General features: G+C 36.8%; 2 protein-coding genes across 4 annotated transcripts; both read right to left on the bottom strand.

Annotated features, from left to right (window-relative positions):
* Positions 1-1043: 1043 nt before the first annotated feature.
* On the bottom strand, positions 1044-6308 carry LOC141834118 (uncharacterized). Of its 2 annotated transcripts, XR_012602254.1 has the most exons (7): positions 6130-6308; positions 4518-4850; positions 4251-4445; positions 3582-3656; positions 1613-3494; positions 1471-1526; positions 1044-1378 (listed from the first exon to the last, which is right to left on the bottom strand). XR_012602254.1 is itself a non-coding variant. In XM_074721567.1 (6 exons), exons 1-6 carry the CDS (start codon positions 6214-6216, stop codon positions 1362-1364), a joined length of 2589 nt encoding a protein of 862 aa, XP_074577668.1. In that variant the 5' UTR covers positions 6217-6308; the 3' UTR covers positions 1044-1361. The 2 variants fall into 2 exon arrangements, 1 of the variants encoding a protein (XP_074577668.1); XM_074721567.1 differs by lacking the exon at positions 1471-1526.
* A 9675-nt stretch (positions 6309-15983) lies between these two features.
* LOC141833523 (small ribosomal subunit protein uS10z/uS10x-like) lies at positions 15984-19485 on the bottom strand. 2 transcript variants are annotated; one of them, XM_074720992.1, is made up of 4 exons: positions 19406-19485; positions 19178-19317; positions 18979-19092; positions 15984-16390 (listed from the first exon to the last, which is right to left on the bottom strand). In XM_074720992.1, the coding sequence occupies exons 2-4, from the start codon at positions 19293-19295 to the stop codon at positions 16251-16253; spliced, it is 372 nt and encodes a 123-aa protein (XP_074577093.1). In that variant the 5' UTR covers positions 19296-19317; positions 19406-19485; the 3' UTR covers positions 15984-16250. The 2 variants fall into 2 exon arrangements, with proteins under 2 accessions (XP_074577093.1, XP_074577094.1); XM_074720993.1 differs by having other exon boundaries at positions 19396-19440.
* Between the last annotated feature and the right edge of the window lie 869 nt (positions 19486-20354).

Below are 20354 nucleotides of genomic sequence, written 5' to 3'. Positions count from 1 at the left end.
CACCGTAACACCTAAAGAGAATGATAGATTGGTATAATAGGTTTGAACAATGTAAGAAATTTACTTGAATGCAAATTGAATAATCAACCTAGACGGCTATTTATCTATCTAGTGGGTGAGTTGAGTTACTTCTTAGAGCTCCTAAATGTAGACATATTATTATCGATTCACTTTAGGCATCAAAATTTAGGTGTTGTCAGACACAAGAAACGAAGCAAGAATGGCTTAGGGGTTTACTATTAGACATCCCAATTTAGCAAAAGTCTGTCTCTACTATCTTCATACTGTAATAATGGTTTGTATTAATGTCTGCACATGTTGAAATATGATACAATATGTAAGCAATATAATCTAGATTTGTATGATTACCATTGGATTGGTTAGATTGGACCAAAATTTATTGGATCCAACAAGAGGCACTGAAGGAATGAAGTTCAACTTCTCTAATTTTTCAAAAGCTAAAACCTTGATCAGCCAACCCAACCCAACCCATCTATCCCATTTGACCTTCCTAGCCCATCCAGACAAACTGAATCACCAAACCTGTCTAACCAAAAGCAACCTTCCCAAATAGATAAGTTTGGATAAATAAAAGTAAAGGACTACACCAGTCTAACAAAGCAACCTTACGAACTCCATAAAGTTTGCATAAATAAAAGTGAAAAGTGACGGCTGAAGGACAGAGGATTTATTACTAATGTAAAGACCTTTTAAACAAGAAAATAAATTTCGTTCTCTTCCATAGGAATATATTTTCCTTCAAAATACCTATTGCCGAAATCTTCTATTGCATCAAACATTAAAAATTTTAAAAAATATTTTCAGTCGACCAAATGGAAGCTCATGTAGCCTTATGATGGGCAAAGAAAACATTATCTTCATAAAATATTTACAAGCCCTGGTAGTTTAGCAAATAGTAACAAAACAAATCCTTGTTCTAGTCTATCCTTAATGGTTGGCTCCGACTTGAAATTAAACAAATTATCGCAATGTTTGATTTAGAATATAACAGAAGAGTGTGAATTCTGGATTACCCAGTAAAATAAAGACAATCTATATCCATTCTTAAACAAATTCCGAATCTTTGTAAACCATATGCAATAACAAAATACTGCATGCAAAATTGCGAACAGACCCACTACACACACATAACACACAGTGTAACATAAAATCTGACGCATAGAAAACACAGGAAGAATGGGTAACATCCAATTTTACAATCATGAGCTCCTCTTGATCGTCCAATGACCATAGAGTGTTGGGGGGAAAAAACATATATATGCAACTTACCAGTGGTGTAAACATCACATCGATGAAGTGTTGAACTGGTTCAGATCATAGATTGGTTCTGAGACTTCACCTCATCTTCGCCATCTTTCTGAAAAAATGATAACAATTTCAAATATCATTTCCAGATGCCAGCTTCTTAAAATGAAGAAAAAATGAAAAATAATCCAGTTAGTTGAATACTTGGAAGATTATAAACATGTATAAGACAATCCTGTTGTACTGCTTGCAATATCATCCTGATTGTACAAGTTAGAGGGAATTGTTGGTTCATAAAGGAACACAATACTGCATCCAGAAAGTGTTCATGGGATCAGGAAGTTACCAGCAGAATTATGAGGGTGAACTCCATTACTCTTTGGAATCTGCTGAGTTTGGGATGCTGATCTTTGCGTGCACGGAGATAAGATCTGCTTTCCGTTTTCAATAGGCAGTGAATGTCTTTTCTTAGGCTGGTTATCAAGCAGATCAGGACTTGACTTTAGAGATGTACTAACATGAGCTTTAGCTCTAGCAGATGCAGTGGCCTGCATATAACCTGGAAGAGAACTGCTATTACTGAGCCTGGGCTCCTGATCAACAAGATCCATCTTTGCCATCCCAAAGGAATTGCGCCTCTTTGGATTTTTTGCGTCCTTTGATAAGTTTTCTGTGCTATTTCTTCCAACTGAATCATTACCTGGGTCGGATGGTGACTTTTTAACTGCCAATTGAGATCTTTGCCTATGAGTAGGCTTGCTATGATCCTTCTTACTCTTACTGGAACTCACAGAAATGTCACTAGATGGCGTGTCATGTGGATCTGGCACAGATGCATGAGTTCTGCCAATTCCTTCAGGTGACCTAGGTTGTTTTGTTTCTTCCAGATGGCTCTGCAAATCTGAAATAATTGGCTCAGATGCTTTTTGATGAACCTGTAAAAAGCTAGGTGAAACATCTGAGTCAGCCATAGTCTGCTCCACTCCATCAGGTCTTTTTGCTTCATTTATATCAGAGTTTAAGGTATTATTAACACTGCTATCCAAATTTGGGAGATTAACAGTTTTCTCAGCATAGTTCTGTTCCTCCAGTGCCCCGATTTCAAGAACAATTTCCCCACCATAATTTTCAGATTTGTCCAGTGAATCGAGAGTGGAGGAGATGGTACCACATTCTGAAGTTGCAGCCTGAATCCTCGAATCATGGAACATTGAGTTCTCTGCTGAACTTGCCTCAGTATTGTTAGTAAAAGATTCCACCTGAAAGTTATTGCTCTCTGTTTTTACTTTTGATACAACATTTTGATTAGCTGAACTAGCATTGTGAGCAACAGTTGACATCAAGCTCAACTCTTCAAACTTAGACTGGGCAGCAATAAATGCAGGGTTGCATGATTTTTTGGAAACAGTTACAGATTTCTTCCCTTCTCTCTCAATTGATTCAGTTAATTCACTTTCAGTTATATGATTGGATCTGTACTTTGTGCATTCAAGCTCGTCAGGTACAGTATCAACTAGTATTTCAGAGCTTAAGTTTGGTTGCAATGCTTTGGAATCTGATACGGAAGCTGGACTCACCATCTCAGTGTTTATACTAGTTGATCTTTTGGAAACAATTACAGAATTCTTCCCTTCTTTCTCAATTGGTTCAGATAATTCACTTTCAGCTATATGGTTGGATGTGTCCTTTGTGCATTTGAGCTCATCAGACACAGTATCAACTAGTATTTCAGAGCTTAAGTTTGGTTGCAATGCTTTGGAGTCTGATACAGAAGCTGGACTGTCATTCACCATCTCAGTATTTATACAATCTTCAGTGCTAGTGTTGGAAACCTCATTTCTGAGCTCTAGATTTTCAACATCGTCATTTGGCAACCATTTGATAGAATCATCTGAAGCAATCACTAAAGTTTGTAACTCAAAGTTCTCAGTATTTTCAGTTGCTGCACCACTGTTACTATCATCATTGATTGACAATTGTGTTGAAAACAACTTAGCATCAGATAGAACTGAGAAAACAGTGCCTGGAATCTCTTTCTCCTGTTCAATATCTACCACTTTAGCATCAGCCTCTGGTTCCAAGTTACTTGGGTTGGCATTTTGTTCATTTTGGCCTACTCCGGAAGATGTTATAACCATCCATCTTTCTAACCACTTCCAAACTGAATCAGACTTTGACGGAACACATTTTATGTACATGGTTTTTGTAGTTGGTGTGATCTCCAAAAGCTTGGGAGAAAAATAAGATGCAACTTCTCATTATAGCAAATTGATTTTAACAGAAAACCAGTCAAAGAAATAGAAAATTAAATATACCTGACGAGCAAAGCTATTTGAAAGTAAATCCTTTATTGCTGTTTTATTCGATTTCTCAGAAGAAGCTTTGGCTCCCTAAGCAACAATTTAAAATGAAGAAAATTAGACCAAGTAATAACAGCAAGAATAAAGATTAATTAAACCAAGTAATAACAACAAGAGTCAAGTTAAAAGATATCACTTGGTTGCACATTGAATTTCTCCCACAATCCACCTTTTTTACTTGCCGACAATGAATCACTAAGTTATTCATAGCATATGTAACAGAGTGCTTAATATCAACAATGACAGTGAGCTAGGTCGTTGTTGACCTATCATGTTTTTAGAGAAAAAAATAGACTGCAAACAGTGCCAACATTAAAAGCACTTACCCAAAACAATGTGCATCCATGAATTGATAAAAAGCAATTGGAAGAAGAAAAAAGTGAAAATCACAAACCACACAAGAATTCAAATACAGAAACCGAAGCTATCTAGCTAAGATGCATTCATAGGGATTGCCAACATGAGAAACTCACTCAGTGCCTTCCAAAGATCAACACATCTAAAGTTCTAAAATCACCTATTATATTTTTTTCATAAATTATATTAGTTCTTGTTTTTCTATATCATTCCAATAAGATGTAGAGTAAAACAACAATGAGTTTGAAATATTTCAGAATTATATACCTCGAATTTGGCATCTCCTGAGGAAGGTATGTTTCCAATTATCTGACGAGCATGACGAGCCTTTACAAATGCCTGCATTCTTATTATGGCTATGATACACCGCAACGTTCCAATAGCCTGTCTTCTTACTAGATGTCCACGCACAGCTGCTTGCAACTTGACAACACTCTTAAACTTATGGAGCAATTTCCTAGCCTAAAACATTTCTATTGTCAAAAACAGCTGCACCAAAAATAATAAATAGTCACAAGAAAGTATGGTTAGTACCAAATAACCCCTTATAGCCGCCTGAAGAGTAATCCAATCAGGTTCATTCAGAGCAGGGCTAGCTGGAGTTAGAATTCTGTTAGAAAGAGATGATGGAGCCTCTGAATTTACCATATCTGATGGAATAGGGCACATTTTAACTGGTTTTTCTTGCATTGGCAGGTTTTCTAGCAAGTTATATTTTGATGAGTGGAGATTAGTGGTCAAAGCTTCTTGGCTTTGTTTGCTAGAGCAAACAGATATAGGTTCTGAGATAACACTATCGTTAAGCACTTGATGCTTGGATGATCTCTTGCGGAAACTCCACCTACGCTTGTCCGACAAAGCTTTTGTCTGATAAAATAGGAGACATTAACAATCCATAAAGGAATGACATTTAAGCATCAGCTTTGGAGGACAACAAAATAGCATTTAAGCATCAGATTTTCTTTATTCAAAAAGCTGTATATTAGTTAAGGGATTCCAGTTGGATAAATGAATTTAAAAAATAAAAAATGTAGAGAATGCACGGCTGTTAATTATTCCAGTCAGAGTAATAAGTAGATAATGCATTATGCAACTACCAATGAACAATAAATGCAAGACATGTGCCTAATAGTGATAGAAGAAACTCTAGTATATTGAAGAGTGAATTCCATGCGTCTGTATTATTTTCTATCATATTTTCCTTTCATGTAAGTTGGTATTCCCTAACAAGTGAGGAAGAGGCTCCATGGTTAAAGTATTTACGGTAGATAAGATGCATCCCAAGCATTAAAAAACAACACAGAGAGGAAATATCATGTATTCATTTCGATGTAGGAAAAGTTATCAACTTCCTACAGATGACAGAGTTCACATATATGAGATGGCTAGAAGTGCAAGGTAAATGCATACATTTTCAAGTATTGGATCTTAGCATCAATTGGTATCTTTCTGCCATGAAAATTTGGTAGCCAAAATGGTTTCAGTGTCCGCTCTTTTCATTCACATTTTTCATTTTCCATTCACCAGGTGGAGGTTGATACTTAAAAATAAAACACCTAGACTAGCAACAAAGGCCAATGTTAGTGGCAAAGGAACATTCTATCCTCTCCAAATTGTTGTAACGGTTTAACATAAAGGCACGCAATAATTACATTAGCAAACGAAAGCAAGGACCTAGTAAGAACAATGTCAGCGTAACCTCCATCTCCAATCTTCTCTCTCGGTCCAGAGTTCAAATCCACAGGCCAGAGAAAATCCATCCGGAGCAATGCCATCATAAAAAACCACCAAAGGTTATTCCAACCTACTCTACCCATTTCGCATTTGAATAAGTAAGATGACAATATAGATAACTGGGACTAGATCCAGGCCACTGATTCAGCTAGATAGGAAGACCATGTTGATCTGATCACCATCACTTCTTTAACTTAAAAATAAAACATAAAACCCCTTTTTTGGGACTGCCAAACGGCAGTCGAAGATCCAAGGATGATGAATGCGAAGCGAGGCCAAGGCCAACGCAACCAACCTATTCCAACTACTTTTCAGTGAAGATCCTAGAATTCCCTTCGCTCGCATAAAGAACAAAGAGAATCGATCCGATCCATAAGCCACACGAGCACCCAGGAATTCACCACAAACATACCTCATTCACTACGAGCTCGTCGTCGTCGACGGCATCCCCGGCACCACAGCCGATGATCTTGAAGCAGGAAGTCGAGGACCTCCCCATCTCCGCCTCCTTTCCAACTCCCTGGTCCTCCCTTCGGTTCTGATCTAGGGTACGGATTGCGCGCTGCCCTCTTTCCTGTCGCGTCCTCGATCTCACCGGAGCTCGGTTTAAGGGAAGCAGCTCGTAAAATGTCGGAATTTAAAAGAAGCCGATTAACTTAAATTAAATCCACTTAAATGCCGCTCCGTGACATCCGCTCCCAATCCATCCATATCCTCTCGACACTCCCTGGCTGCCATACGCACACTCGAACCGCAGCAATCTACCTTGGGTCCCACAGAGGCAGCGTCCAGTAAAGCAGGTGAGACACAGGGTTCGCAAGTTTTCGTCTCCTTCCCCACCGCTCGAGTCGAGTGAAGCCGGGAGCCGACCGTTAAAATATCGTGGGAAGGCGTAACGCTTATCGGTGTCGGCTTCCGCTTCCGTTAAGGCGAATACGATACGTAGATCCGTCGTAACGGGGGTTACATAACGTTGGACTCGGATTCGCGTCGTTATCACGATGATAGCGACGTGCCAATTGTCCAACCAACCATAAATGTCGGCCACCGATATAAAAACGGAAAGTATCGCTCTCCCAAATCACGTATCGTTGTCTTCCTCCATTCCAAAAGTATTTCTAGTTTTAAAACCATCAGCTTCATTATTTATTTCACTGTATACTTTACATTGATCCATGAATGATTAAGTCAGATTCACCGCGACAACAAATTGACGAATTTTAAAATGAAATTTTCAGACCAGACGGTTATAAAGAATAATGGCAGGGAACCAAACTGGAAGAGCATGCATCGATCTGGCGGTGGTGGTGGCGGTGGTGGAAGGGAGGATAGCGTAAAATAAGCATTCATTGCTGATTAGGTGGCGAGTGGTTTTTCAATATGTGTAAATGAAGGGCTTGTCATTGATGGGGGAGCCAGAGCCAGCCAGTGTTTTGTTTGTCAAAGTTGCAGTTGGTGTGTTATTGCCTAAGAACATGGCGATGATAATTAGGGTTATAAAACAAATTAAGGCGAGATGTTAATGATGAAAGTGCTTTGTTGTTTGTAAAGATGCCGATGCGTGAGGTGGGGACAGTGACAGCCTGCTCCATCACATGTTGCTTGTGATAGAAAAAAGTGCAAGAGAAGTGAAGCTGTGTGAGTGACAGACACATTAGACTCTCAAAGTGTGCAATTAATTACAGCATTTAGAAACTGTGCAGTGTTGAACCAGTTGGCTTGAGTGGGACTGACCACCATCAGCCAGGTAGCAGATGATGATAAGCCTTGACTTAGCTTGTTGGATCTGAATCACGTACGTAATTTGCAGAGTAGCTACTGCGTGCGGGTTCTCATATACAACGTTTGGTTATATTCTCCTTTTCTTGGACAGTCGGTAGTGCTGCTCACATGGCGTAATGATGTTTGAGGAAGTTCACTGCATGCATGGATAAGGGCGAGTCTGACAAAACAAACTAGCTAGCTAGCTAGGAGATGATGGTAGGAGGCGGGAGCCACAAGCTTCGCCAATAAAGAACCAACACGAAAACAGGGATGGATATCGATGATTTTTTCTTCCTCAAGGCATGCGGTTCTGAAGCCATGGCTGCATGCAGAGAAGTCCTGTTGTGCAGTGTAGTGCGGTGCTGTGCTGCGCAGACAGTTGTGCTTTATGCACATGCTAGCTTCGTATCGTGCTCTTCGTCTTTCAAGGGATGGATAATAAGATTGAGGAAATCCCATGAATGATTATTATTTAGTTGAAAAAATATGGACTTGCCACCCCATTCATTAATATTACTTCCCTAGAATAGTATTCAATGAGAAGGATGCTGCTAAAGGTGAAGGGGAAGGAGTCATATATAGACATTGGATTTAGGATAAGCAGGATTGCATGGTGTCAAACAAAAGGATGAGGTCACGAATTCAATATAGGAACAATAGAGGATATATAAAAGGTGAATAAGAGAATGAGGAAAAAAACAAAGGCAAAAATGAAATTAAAAGAGGACATTTTATTATATATTAATTATCAAAATAACATCTTACTCTATTTTTTTTACCTAAATTATCCCTCTTTACTTAGTCAATCCGAATGCCTGAAATTTGAACTATCTATTTACAGATATATAATAGCTACTAATTATTATAACATGCTATTGATTAATTAACACTTAGTACATATATGGTAAGTAGAATTTAAAGTTAACAAACAAGAAGAATATTATGTACGTACGATAGTGGACGAAGGGGAACATATGTACTAAAAAGGCAAGGCTCTAATTAAACGATGGTGAACAAGAGAAAAGGGAAAATAAACAATGACGGATGAAGTGATGTCACTAATTAAGAAATGGATAAATAAAAATCATTGGCTACCAAGTATTTAAAATAAAATATTTCTTTTGCAAAAACAAATGGACTCGTGTCTAATAAGATTCAGCAAGGATAGTACTATCAATTCTTTACAAAAGAGGAAGAAGAAAAAGGGAAAAAAGACAGCCCAGCAACTTGTGCAAGTCATTCAGATAGCTAATTGAGTAGCAAATGACAAGTGATCCTGAAAGCTATTTGGTGCCAACCTCAATGATGGCTGCTTATTCTCAAAGTATCATCAAATTCAATTCCAATTTTTTAAAGTAAAATGCCCCAATTCGCGAAAGAGAGAGAGGGAGAGAGTTGAACAAACAAACAAAAATCAATTGATCATGTTTGAACATAACAAGCACAAGATATAATTAATAGGTAGGTGCACCAAGCCTTTAAATATCCCATTCTAGTATATTATGTTAATTAATAGGTGGTATGTGAGGCAATTTTGATCCTTGCAAGAATGATCTTATTTTAACTAAATATAATATAAGGATATTTGTTAGTTCTATTCTATATGAGTAGGATTAATTACTCTAAATTCTAACTATTTTTTTTGTAAAAGAATTATTAGATCTCGTGGTTTAAAAATTCCAACCTACCTTCTTTTTGAAGATAAAGATGTTATGACTTATTGAAATCATCTTTGACATTATCTATTCTAAACTTTTGATATTAACCCAAATTTATCTTTAATCATGAAAAAAAGGGAGGATTTACTAACATTAGATTTTTGCTTAACTAAAAAAATTCTAGTAACTTGAATTCAATCATCAATGGATGACACAAATCATTTTGCCCAAGAAACGTTAAGAGTTGTAGAAACACCTCAAATATCATTGAGCAAGTTCACACACTCCATGTTGGAAAACTCTCAACATCTATATTTTGAAATAAGGATACAAATAAAATTTCAATGGTTCTAAATGATGGGTGACCAAGCAACTGGTGGTGAAGTTAAATCTTATCATCATTAGACATATAAAATTTCAATGGTTCAATGGTTCTAGTAATATTGGTTGTCCCAATATTTCAAGAGGATATAGAGTCCATCACATTCTTTAGCATGTCCAATCATCTTCACCAATTTCTTATCATGAAATACACAAAAACTATGATGAAAAATCACATTACAATATAAATATCAAGTAAGATTTTGGATAGAGATAAGTTTTGTGGATAATCCAGGTCATGAATAGCATTTCTTAAGATTAATCATGAGGTTATTTTAACATCTACACTTGTTACAATAGTCAAAAAGAATCATACTATTTTCTTATTGCATAGAGATTATGTGAAAAAGATACTTGGAGAATGGGTCATACGATATCCAAGTTGAAAAAAATTATATTTGAGATATTTAATCCAATATATGGAAACATAAGAGATCTCAACCTCTTCATGGTTGAGTCCATGCACTTGACTCTTTTGGTGAGGTTGTATTTTGTTGTGTATTCATCATATGTATTTAGCAATTGATTCTTGTTTGTTCTCCTTTATGTCTCCACTTTTGATTGGGTTATTTGCCATGAAGCTTTCAACACCGCCCCGAGTATATCGTGCCTTCTTATAATAAGTGTATCATAAACTATTATGATCAGCAATCTAGATATTTTGCAATTCTCTAATTATTATGACACCGGAAAGTGTAGGAGAAATAGGAGAGAACACAAGGCGAACTCTCAACTCACACTCGACAGCATCCACCGAAGAGTTTAGAGGGTAATCAGAAGGCAACTTCCTCAAAAAAAAACATAAAGCTCTCAATATTTTTTATCATAAAAAACTGCCCTCAACAATACAAATGATATCTTTTTATAGGGGACATTTGGAACACTTGCCAAACGAGCCAAAGCATGCAGTGGCATTAAAGAAGGCTCGGTATCTGAACAGTTGAATTTTCTCAAGTAACATGCAGCGGCATTAAAGAAGGCTCTGTATCCAAACAATTGGATTTTCCCAAGTAGCATGCAGCAGCATTAAAGAAGGCTCGGCATCCGAACAGTTGGAAGGCTCTGTATCCGAACGGTTGGATTTTTCAGTAGAATTTTTGGGGTCAGTCTCCCTTGGTTGGAAATATTCATTCTCGAATCAAACGGAGGTTCATCACCAATTAAGGAGAGAGGTCAGCAACATTAAAGGTTGTAGAAACACCATACTTGCTTGGCAAATCAATTTCATAAGCATTATTGCCCATCTTCTTAAAGATTCTAAAAGGACCATCTTCTTAAAGATTCTAAAAGGACCATCAGCTCTGGGTTGTAACTTTCCATGTTGACCCCACGGGTCTGGGTCTAATTGTCATCCCTAGGGGAAACGCTCCTTTCTTAAGTGAATCCATACCAATTCTCCTTCCTTAATACTTAGTTGCTTTCTGTGCTTGTTCGTATTTTTCTGATACTTCTTATTGTGCTTAATAATTTCTTGTCGAACTTGCTCATGCAATTTCTTGATGGACTGTGCAACTCTTCTCCATCTCCGCTTAGATGACGAGAGGCTAGAATGGGGGCCAAATCCAATGGAGTGGGGATTAATTCCATATACAACCTCGAAGGGACTTCGTCCTGTTGTTTGACTGAGAGACCGATTATAAGCAAACTCGGCTTGAGCTAACGTTGCATCCCATTGGCGGGGATTTTTACTAACCAAACTTCTAAGAAAATTGCCCAAGCTCCGATTTACTACTTCCGTTTGTCCATCTGTTTGAGGATGATGCGAGGAACTGAATTGGAGTTGTGTTCCTAGTTTTCGCAATAGGGTACGCCAAAAATGACTCATAAATTTAGGATCTCGATCGGAAGTGATGGTTTTTGGAATTCCATGAAGTCTCACAATTTCATTAAAATAAAGATCAACTACATGTGTAACATCTAACGTTTTGGTGCAAGGAATGAAATGTGTCATTTTAGAGAACCTATCAACTACCACCATAACTGAATCTTTGTTCCTCTGAGTGTGTGGTAATCCAATCACAAATATATATATATATATATATAGGGTTATGATACCTTGTATGTCTTTCCGTGTGCGCGACATCCTTCTACGACTAAGTGTACGAGGCACTCAAATCACTTTTGGACATCCGAATTCACCCCATTATGCATTCAGTCGCGGGCATTGTACGTACGAGAAAGCGCATAACTTATCATTTTCTTATATATATATATATATATATATTATATATATTAGTGCATTTATTCATAAAATAATTATTCTATCCAATATCAATTGTTATAGAATAGATACTCCATTTACTTATGGGAAAAAAATTAAATATCTACAATACTCGTTCCTTATTTATGTCATAGATAAAACTGATTGGATTAGGAGATGACAAAAAGGTCAGGTGAGTTATGCGGCTTGAATAGTAGGAACGAATTGGATGGATTGATCAATCAAATGGGTCAGACAAACTGAGTGGGCCAAAGTGACAATCAAAGTGCATAAGCAGAGCGGGTTAGTCAGATTGACTAGACCAAGTGAGTAAAAAAGAATATATCAAGTTGGGCGGCTCAAAGAGATTGATCAAGACCAAAGGGACTAGATAGGTTAGGCAACTAGAAGAACTAGTTAAACAGATAGATTAGACCAGTCGAGATGGATAAGCTAGAACTAAACATGCCAAGTAAATACTAATAAATTTGATTAGTTAATGTTTATTAATACTTATTTATTAACATATGAAAATTTTAAATATAAGTTTATTTGTTAATATTGTTTTCAAATATAGAAAAAATATAATGATTTATAATTTTTATAATATTAAATTACTCATAATATAATAAAAATTAAAAAATAATATAAATTTCAAATATTCTATAAATATTGAACTTAATTTATAAAAACAACAACCATTAATTGAGCTCAATAAAATTTATAATAAATAAGATTGAATAAGTTTGTTAAATAAATAAATAAACTTAAACACATTAACTCGTCGTTTACATCCTTACAAGCAAGTTGGACGACCAAGTAGAAAAATTAGTAAGTAGACAATGAATAAGAAAGGCCAATGATCTGGCGCGAATATCCCTCCCCGAGGGAGGAATACGTGGCATAGAGGAGGGATAAGAAGCCCGGAGTGGTATTTTCTCGAAACCAAGGGAAAGGTAGGGAAAATCGACCTCCCTAGGAGACGAGCCCTTCCCTTAACACGAAAGACGCGGACCTCACGCGAAATACCCAGACCCCCTTTCCCATCAGCACGGGTAGGTCATCCTCAAACCAAACGATAATCAGGCAAAATATAAACCTCAGCAAGGGGATAGTATATACGAGGATATACCCGATGAGCTCTCTGCCATATTGAGAGTCATTCCTTAATGATAATGCACCACCTCATAACCAACCTCATAATTGCATGCCTACCTTCTGACAAGGTATCGGCATCACAGGCCTACCTCTAGATAAAGTACCGGCATCGCATGCCTACCTCCAGATAAGGTACCGGCATCGCATGCCTACCTCCGGACAAGGTACCGGCATCGCATGCCTACCTCCGGACAAGGTACCATCATCACATGCCTACCTCCTGACAAGGTACCGGCATCGCATGCCTACCTCCGGACAAGATATCATCATCACATGCCTACCTCCTGACAAGGTACCTGCATCGCATGCCTACCTCCGGACAAGGTACCAGCATCGCAAGTCTACCTCATGACAAGGCAACGGAAGCACATGCCTGCCTCAGGGCAAGGTCCTAGCCTCGTGGGCCAACCTCACGACGGGATCAGGGTATCATACGCCTACCTCAGGGTAAAATCCTGGCAGCACGCGCCTACCTCAGGGTAAAATCCTGGCAGCACGCGCCTACCTCCGGGCATGACCCCAGCAAGGAGCGCCGAACAGCTCCACGGAGACCTCCCAACTAGAGCAAGGCCACCAGTACATACGCATCCTAGGCGCGCCTCCTCAAATTGGCCAATCCCGACCTCCGTCTGCGGAACACATATCAACAGAGTACCACGCCAACCTTTCCACCAAAATCGACAGCCCATCCACGAGAATGAGAGCATAGACCAAGTCCCTTACATGGCCCAGCTTAATCCTAGTCATCCAAAGAAGAGAACTCGCGTGTTCAGAACCGTCAGATGAAGATCTGCAAATCCGAGCTACGAGATAATCAAAAACCCCCAAAGATTATCCTTACCCCATCAATAGCGGATCGATAGCCAATCACAGGCGCCAAGATCCTAAAATATTGCCCCGCTACTGCTATATAAGCTCCACAGGTATGACAATGAGCTCTCTGAATTTTTTCCAAATACACAATTCTTTGCTCGTTGCCTGACTTAAGCGTCGGAGTGGCCACGCCGGGATTCCCCGGCGCCCCGCTGACCCGTACGTTCAGTTGTTGTCTCCTCGGGGCCTCCCTCCTCGACGTGGAAATACCAGTTGACGCAGCCTCTTATTGTCTAGTGTTGTGGCTATCGTCGGCAAGGAGCCGAAACAGCCAACAAAACAAAATAAGTCTAGCAAGTTGATTTTAAAAAGAAATGGATCCGTCGTTTCAACGATTCCTTAGAATCGCCAAGTATAAAGGGAGATAAATTCAAATACACATACAAAAGGCGCATGATGAGATGAATTTTAAATCATGAATTCTCACAAAATTTGATCTCGGACTGTTACATCAGAATATCATATGTCCACCAGAATATCATATGTCCACCATATACACCACACCTTAAGGGCAGTCTAGCAAGGTGATTAAGCTCACATGCTAGGCGGGTCAATCAAGTTGTGCGGTCTAAAGAGCTTTGGTTGATAAGATCGATCATGTTAGGTGGATTTCGATTAGATTGGTCATGTTAGGCGGATAGAGTAGATGAGCCTCTTTTTGGTAAAGAAGTCCATCCTATTAAGAAGTTATGTTTTTTCAAGTCAAATTGGACCAAACAAATTAAATGAGATGACCAAGTTAGACAGATTTATCAAATTAATCACGATAGACAACCATGGCAAGGAACCAAATAAATTATTTAAATAATGCTATGCTCGAAATTATAATTAAATGAGGTAGCCAAGTTAGACAGATTTATTAAGTTAATCAAGATGGACAACCAAGGCACATAAAATAAATTATTTAAATAATGATATGTTCAAAATTATAAAAATTATTTTTATATAGATAACTAATTAGTTTGATAGACTTATTAAGTTTATCAAGATAAACAATCAAGGCGAGTAAAAAGCAGCAGACAAATTATTTAAATAATAATATGTTCAAAATTATAAAAAATCTTTTTATAGTATTTATGCGTTATACTATATTTATTCTATTTTATGATCTAAATTTAAAAAAATATTTTCTAACTATTTTTTATCTGTTATTTTTAAAATACTTATTATTTATTTTTTTCAAGCTATTGCATGAATCAAAAGCATCAGTAGTTGCAAAGAGCTTTTCTAGAGGTATACCATGTGTGATTCCACTTAATCTCCAGGAAAATAGGTAATGCTTACTGCTGAATTCAGTAGAAATTACATAAGTTGTAGGATGAATTAAAGCTGTTGATTACCACTAGATTTTTTGCTAAGATGAATATCTATGTTTCAATAAAAAGGAAAAAAATATCAAACCAATTGTAATTATGCGCAGTTGCATAATTGATAAAATGATTAAAAAATTATAGATTAAAATGATAAAAACATATTTACAATTAAATAAATTGAAGTGCTTAAGATTTGGGATATAGATTTAGAGGAAGAAAACAGAAAACCTTGTTACACAAATTTTAAAATGATTTAAGAGATTTGAAGCATATTAGTGATCTATGTTACAAAGTAGAATAAAAGGAAAACTCGTATGATTAATACTTATAGCTCGACATGACAAAATAAAGAAAAAAAGATAAGGTCATAAATAATTGAAGATAATATCAAGTAAGCACACTTTCATACTCTCCCAATTTTCTCTCAACTCATGCCTACAAATCTGATCTCGCCGTTTGTTATAGAAAAGTCAAAAAGGAAATGAAAAAAAGTATCTAAAATATAATTAAAAAAAACATTATCTCTGTTTTAATAATTAATAAGAACGACAATCCTCTAGGGCAGGACACAATTCCACCCGGAACTAATTGCTCGAAAAAAAGTGACCAAGTTCACTACTTTCATCCCGCTACCTTCCATCAAGTAGATGGTACTACTGATCTAAAACTGAATTTACTTTGGAGGAATACATGAAAGGAGAACCAAACTCATAATCAATGCACACTTTTGCTACCCTCCTATTTTCCATGCAAGATAACGTAAACGAACATTACATTTTTTTTATGTTGAGATTTGGTTCCTTTCTTGATCAAATTGTACAATGAAGATTTAGGTTTTGTGCTTGCGTACCACATCACAATACGTATTTACCAAAATATAATTATATAACCAGTTGTTGCAATAAGTTTAGAGTCACGATTGACAAAGAACTAGAAAATTATGCTTGCAAAAAATAAGTTTCAAACGCTTTTGCTTTTTAATCAACAAAGGCTTCCCCAAATATAGAACATTGATAGTGAATTAGGCAGTAACTACTTTGAGAGCATTTGGAATGAAAAAAGAAACCGAGTAATAGAAACATAAATGTGATAATCAAATCAGCCTCTTAGATAATGACCTTATAATAGGTCGGTGAAGACTAGCCTAGAGGTGGCAGAATTGGATTACCACGACTTACCAAGCTTATCATTCTGAAATAGTAACTTCAACCTCCACACCCGGCTCTATGGTAATCGAAGTGATCTGCTTCACAACCTCTGGGGAGCTACGAAGATCAATCACCCTCTTGTGTACCCGCAGCTCAAACCGATCCCATGTGTTGGTTCCTGCAAAAATAAATTCAGAGTTGGATTATCTTCAGAACACATTTTTTGATAAATTGAGTAACTGTGTCGACAAACTAGAAAACCATTTCATTTGTAAAACAATTGCATGTATCACAGGTAAGATCAGTCACTCCCTGGCCTGGACGGTCTAACCACATCTCAGTAAAAGGAATTAGCTAGAATAATCTGTGTATACATCTAAAAACTAAGTTTCGAACAATACTGGACTGTGCATCAGTTTTAAAAAGCTCTCTTTATGAAGACTTCATAGAGAAATTTAAGTTTCAAATCAATTTTCCTGTAGTCATCTGAACAGTCAAATTCATGCAACAAAACAACAGGAACGATAAGGATGGCCCAACAGTGACAACCTATCATGTACCTGCTTTTGTCTAAAACCAAAAATAAAGATGAACATTGTTAAAATATAAGAATAGAAAATCACTATCTGGAACTTGTACTACAAAAAAAATAAAAGTAAAATGAATGAAATTGAATATATCTAACATGACTAAATCGCCAAGATTCAAAATCTCAAGTCATGCTAGAGTTCAATCTACCATGTGAACATTCTCTAGTGTCATCACAAAGACAAGGATGACCCAAGTAGGAACAGGTCGAATCATAAACCAACAGCCATTGTCACCTCCTTCGATAAAGATGTAGAGTACTTTGTTCCAACAAGATCATTCGAAGAAAGGAGAAGAGTTTTAAACTACACTGAATTCTTAGTAAAATGGAAGTCTACCAAACATTGAGGCGAGTTGAGAATGAGAGAATACATTGTGGCAATTCACCAAGCACATCAAGCACTAATTACCAAGCACATCAAGCACTAAAAGGAAGATAACGCGCCGAGGACATTGTGAGCTTATATGGGAGAGAATATCACAACTCACCCAATTTCAAGCCCAACAGAGGTTCTTGATCCACCCTTTGACCCACTCTCTTAGCTCATGGTCTTGGCCTATTGTTTTTAATCTAGATATCATTCTAGATAACTATCTAGAATCTTATTATCATCTAGATATTATAGAAATTTTCTAAATTAATAATGTTCACCATAGGATCAAATTGATCCCAATCATCTATTTAGGAGGAGGATGTCTATAAATACCTCCCTCCCCTTGTAATTTATCCACAAAATAATAAATTAGCTTTGCTTATTAATCTCTCAAGCCCTCCCAATCTACATCTTAGCTTTGCTAGTGCAAGTTCTAAGCGAGTTAGACCCAACGCCATTGTTTTTCTAAGCACAATATTTAGATGCTACATGGTGAGAACTTGGCTTTGAGACTGACTGTGATACCAACTATCACAGGATTGATTCTAGCACCACTTAGCCATGTGGCACTTAGACAACTGATCCACACAAAGTTGTTAAGCCTAACTCATTGGAGAATCACACCAAAGAAGTTCAGAGAGAAATTGAGAGGGCTTAAGAAATTAATATGTAAATTGAAATTATTCTTGAGGATGAATTACAAATGAAGGGGAGGGCGGTATTCATAGGCATCCTCTTCTCAAATAGGCAATTGAGATCAATTTGATCCAATAGTGTACACTATTGACCTAGATGATTCCAAAACGTTATCTAGAATGATTTTTTAAGAAAGGATCTAAGAAGAAAAACCATAAGTCAAGACTCAAGGCCAAGAGAGTGGGCCAAAAGGTGGATCAAGATCCTCTCTTAGGCTTGAAATTAGGTGGGTTATGCCAGGGATCTTAGAACAAAATTAAACACCCATGTTAGCATGTTGTCTATCTATCTATATTATTTTTGTTGTGACATAATCTTAACTCAAACAACACACATGGGCACATGAACTACTAGCATTTGATTTGTTTGTATTGTGCAAAAATTTACATTTAGGGACATCATCTATCCATCCTCTCCCACACTAATCGAACACAACCCATCTCATCCTATCGATCCTAACATAATCAACCAAAACATAACTTGATAAACATCCTTACAATGACCGATGAGTAACTAGTTCACATTTACTAATGTAATGTAAGGTCATTTTTGTTACTTCTAATGTTTAACCAACCGAAAGATAGCTTGATATTGAGTAGCAAAATTACAAAAATACATTCTATAAATGTGTTTCTGCATATAATCTTCATGAACTTTTTCAATTGACTTAAAAGGATAACTTTCAACCTTTAACAATTTACTGGCTGGTTGTGCCCCTGATAGATTTTAGCATGTTAGTGATACTACAGTTATTGATAAATAACAAGTTGACATTTGCCAATGTAGTGTAAGGAGGTCATTTTTGTTTCTTCTAATATTTGATCAAATGAAAGATAGGTTGATAGTGGATAGAGAAATCATTGAATTACATTTTTGATAAATATGTTTGTGCATCCAGTTTTAAGAACATGGCCAATTGACTAAACAAAAGACTTGAGAAGTGTGATAGATGTCAGCATGATAATGATGCTATAATGATGGATAACTAACTAGACCTAAAGATCAGTTGGTGCTCCTCACATTGTTATTAGGGTGATGAAAAATAAACTAGAAATGACTTAGAAAACGTGGTAAATATCTAAAAGCTTTGGAAGAGTGATTGGAATACCTTCACCACAAGGAGATTTACGTGTAGTAATGTGGAGGACCTTGGTGGGCATTCTCACAGGCCCCTTCACATTCAGCTGCTTATCTCTCGCTCCTCTAACGAGATCCGCACACACTGACCCACCAAACAGCGATCAAAAGAGGGAGTCAAAAGCCAAGAACATGAGCAAATCAACGCAAAAGGGATCACAAAACCTTACCCTTCTCTAGGTTCTTGACGTTCTTGGAGGAGAGGGTTATACGAATGCGGTGCAACTCTTCCTGAGGTTCTTCCAGTCCGATCTTAGCCGGTTTCACTGCTCCATACGCTGCCGCCATCGATCCTAAACGGATTAACAACCTAACACGCAATATCAGAGTTGAAATCGCTTCAGCGAAGTGAATGTAAGCAAAAGAACGTGGAAAAATGTTCGCTCACTCCTCGCTACCTGCCGCCGAGCTCGTCCCGACCTCGCGCGTCGAAGCAAACGAGTTAGGGCTTGTGAACGAGAACTCTTATACAGACGAGCCGGACTTGCTAATGCTAGTTGGGCTTTCGGAAACAGACTAGACGGGCCCACTTATTATCCTTCGGCCTTCGGATCGAAACATCAGACTGGACGGCCGGATTGAGAATTAATTTAATTTATTTGTAAAAACAAAATCAGTGGGTGTTTGATTTGAAATTTTTTTTTCTATTTTTTATTTTTTATTTTTTATTTTTTATTTTAGTTTTTTTAGAAAATAAAAAATATATTTGATATAATATATTATTTTTTATTTTTTATAAAAGAAAATTAGAAAATATGTTTGATTTGTTAATATAAAAAATTATAAATAAAATAATTTTTTTAATAAAAATATCATTTTATTCATGAAAAAGAAAAAAGTATACAAGAAGAATGTCAAATCTAATCCGACTGTGTGGGACCACATGGAACCGTGAAATGAAAAATAAATTAAAATTAATTAATTTGAAGAATTGGATATCTAAATTATAAAAAAATTAAAATAAAATTTATCAAATAAATAAATATAGTATAATAAAAAAAATAAAAGAGAATCAATAAGTTGATGAAAAATTTAGAAAGGAAAAAAATATTTAAGGGACAAAATATCAAATAAATCAGATTAAATACTCTATTTTTAAGACGCAACCACGAAGACTTCTATTTCACCAACATATTATGTGCATTGACGGATCAATTCCTACATTTCGATCCTTTTTCTTGGTTGTTTTCTTCCTTATTTCCTATCCCTTCACGAGCGAGCTCAATTATTTTCACTTTTTTTGCTTGATCAATTCCACTATTTTAGTCTATGTCCACTCAATTTTAGGTGATAACATTCTTAAACCTTTTTGCTTTGGTGGAAAGGCCTTGGTTTCCTAATGAAAGA

The sequence above is a fragment of the Curcuma longa genome, chromosome 8 (genome assembly GCF_044706935.1).
Source record: "Curcuma longa cultivar G26 ecotype Majalengka, Jawa Barat chromosome 8, ITB_CL_G26_1.1, whole genome shotgun sequence".
Taxonomy (NCBI): Eukaryota; Viridiplantae; Streptophyta; class Magnoliopsida; order Zingiberales; family Zingiberaceae; genus Curcuma; species Curcuma longa.
This window is presented reverse-complemented; position numbering and strand designations above follow the sequence as displayed.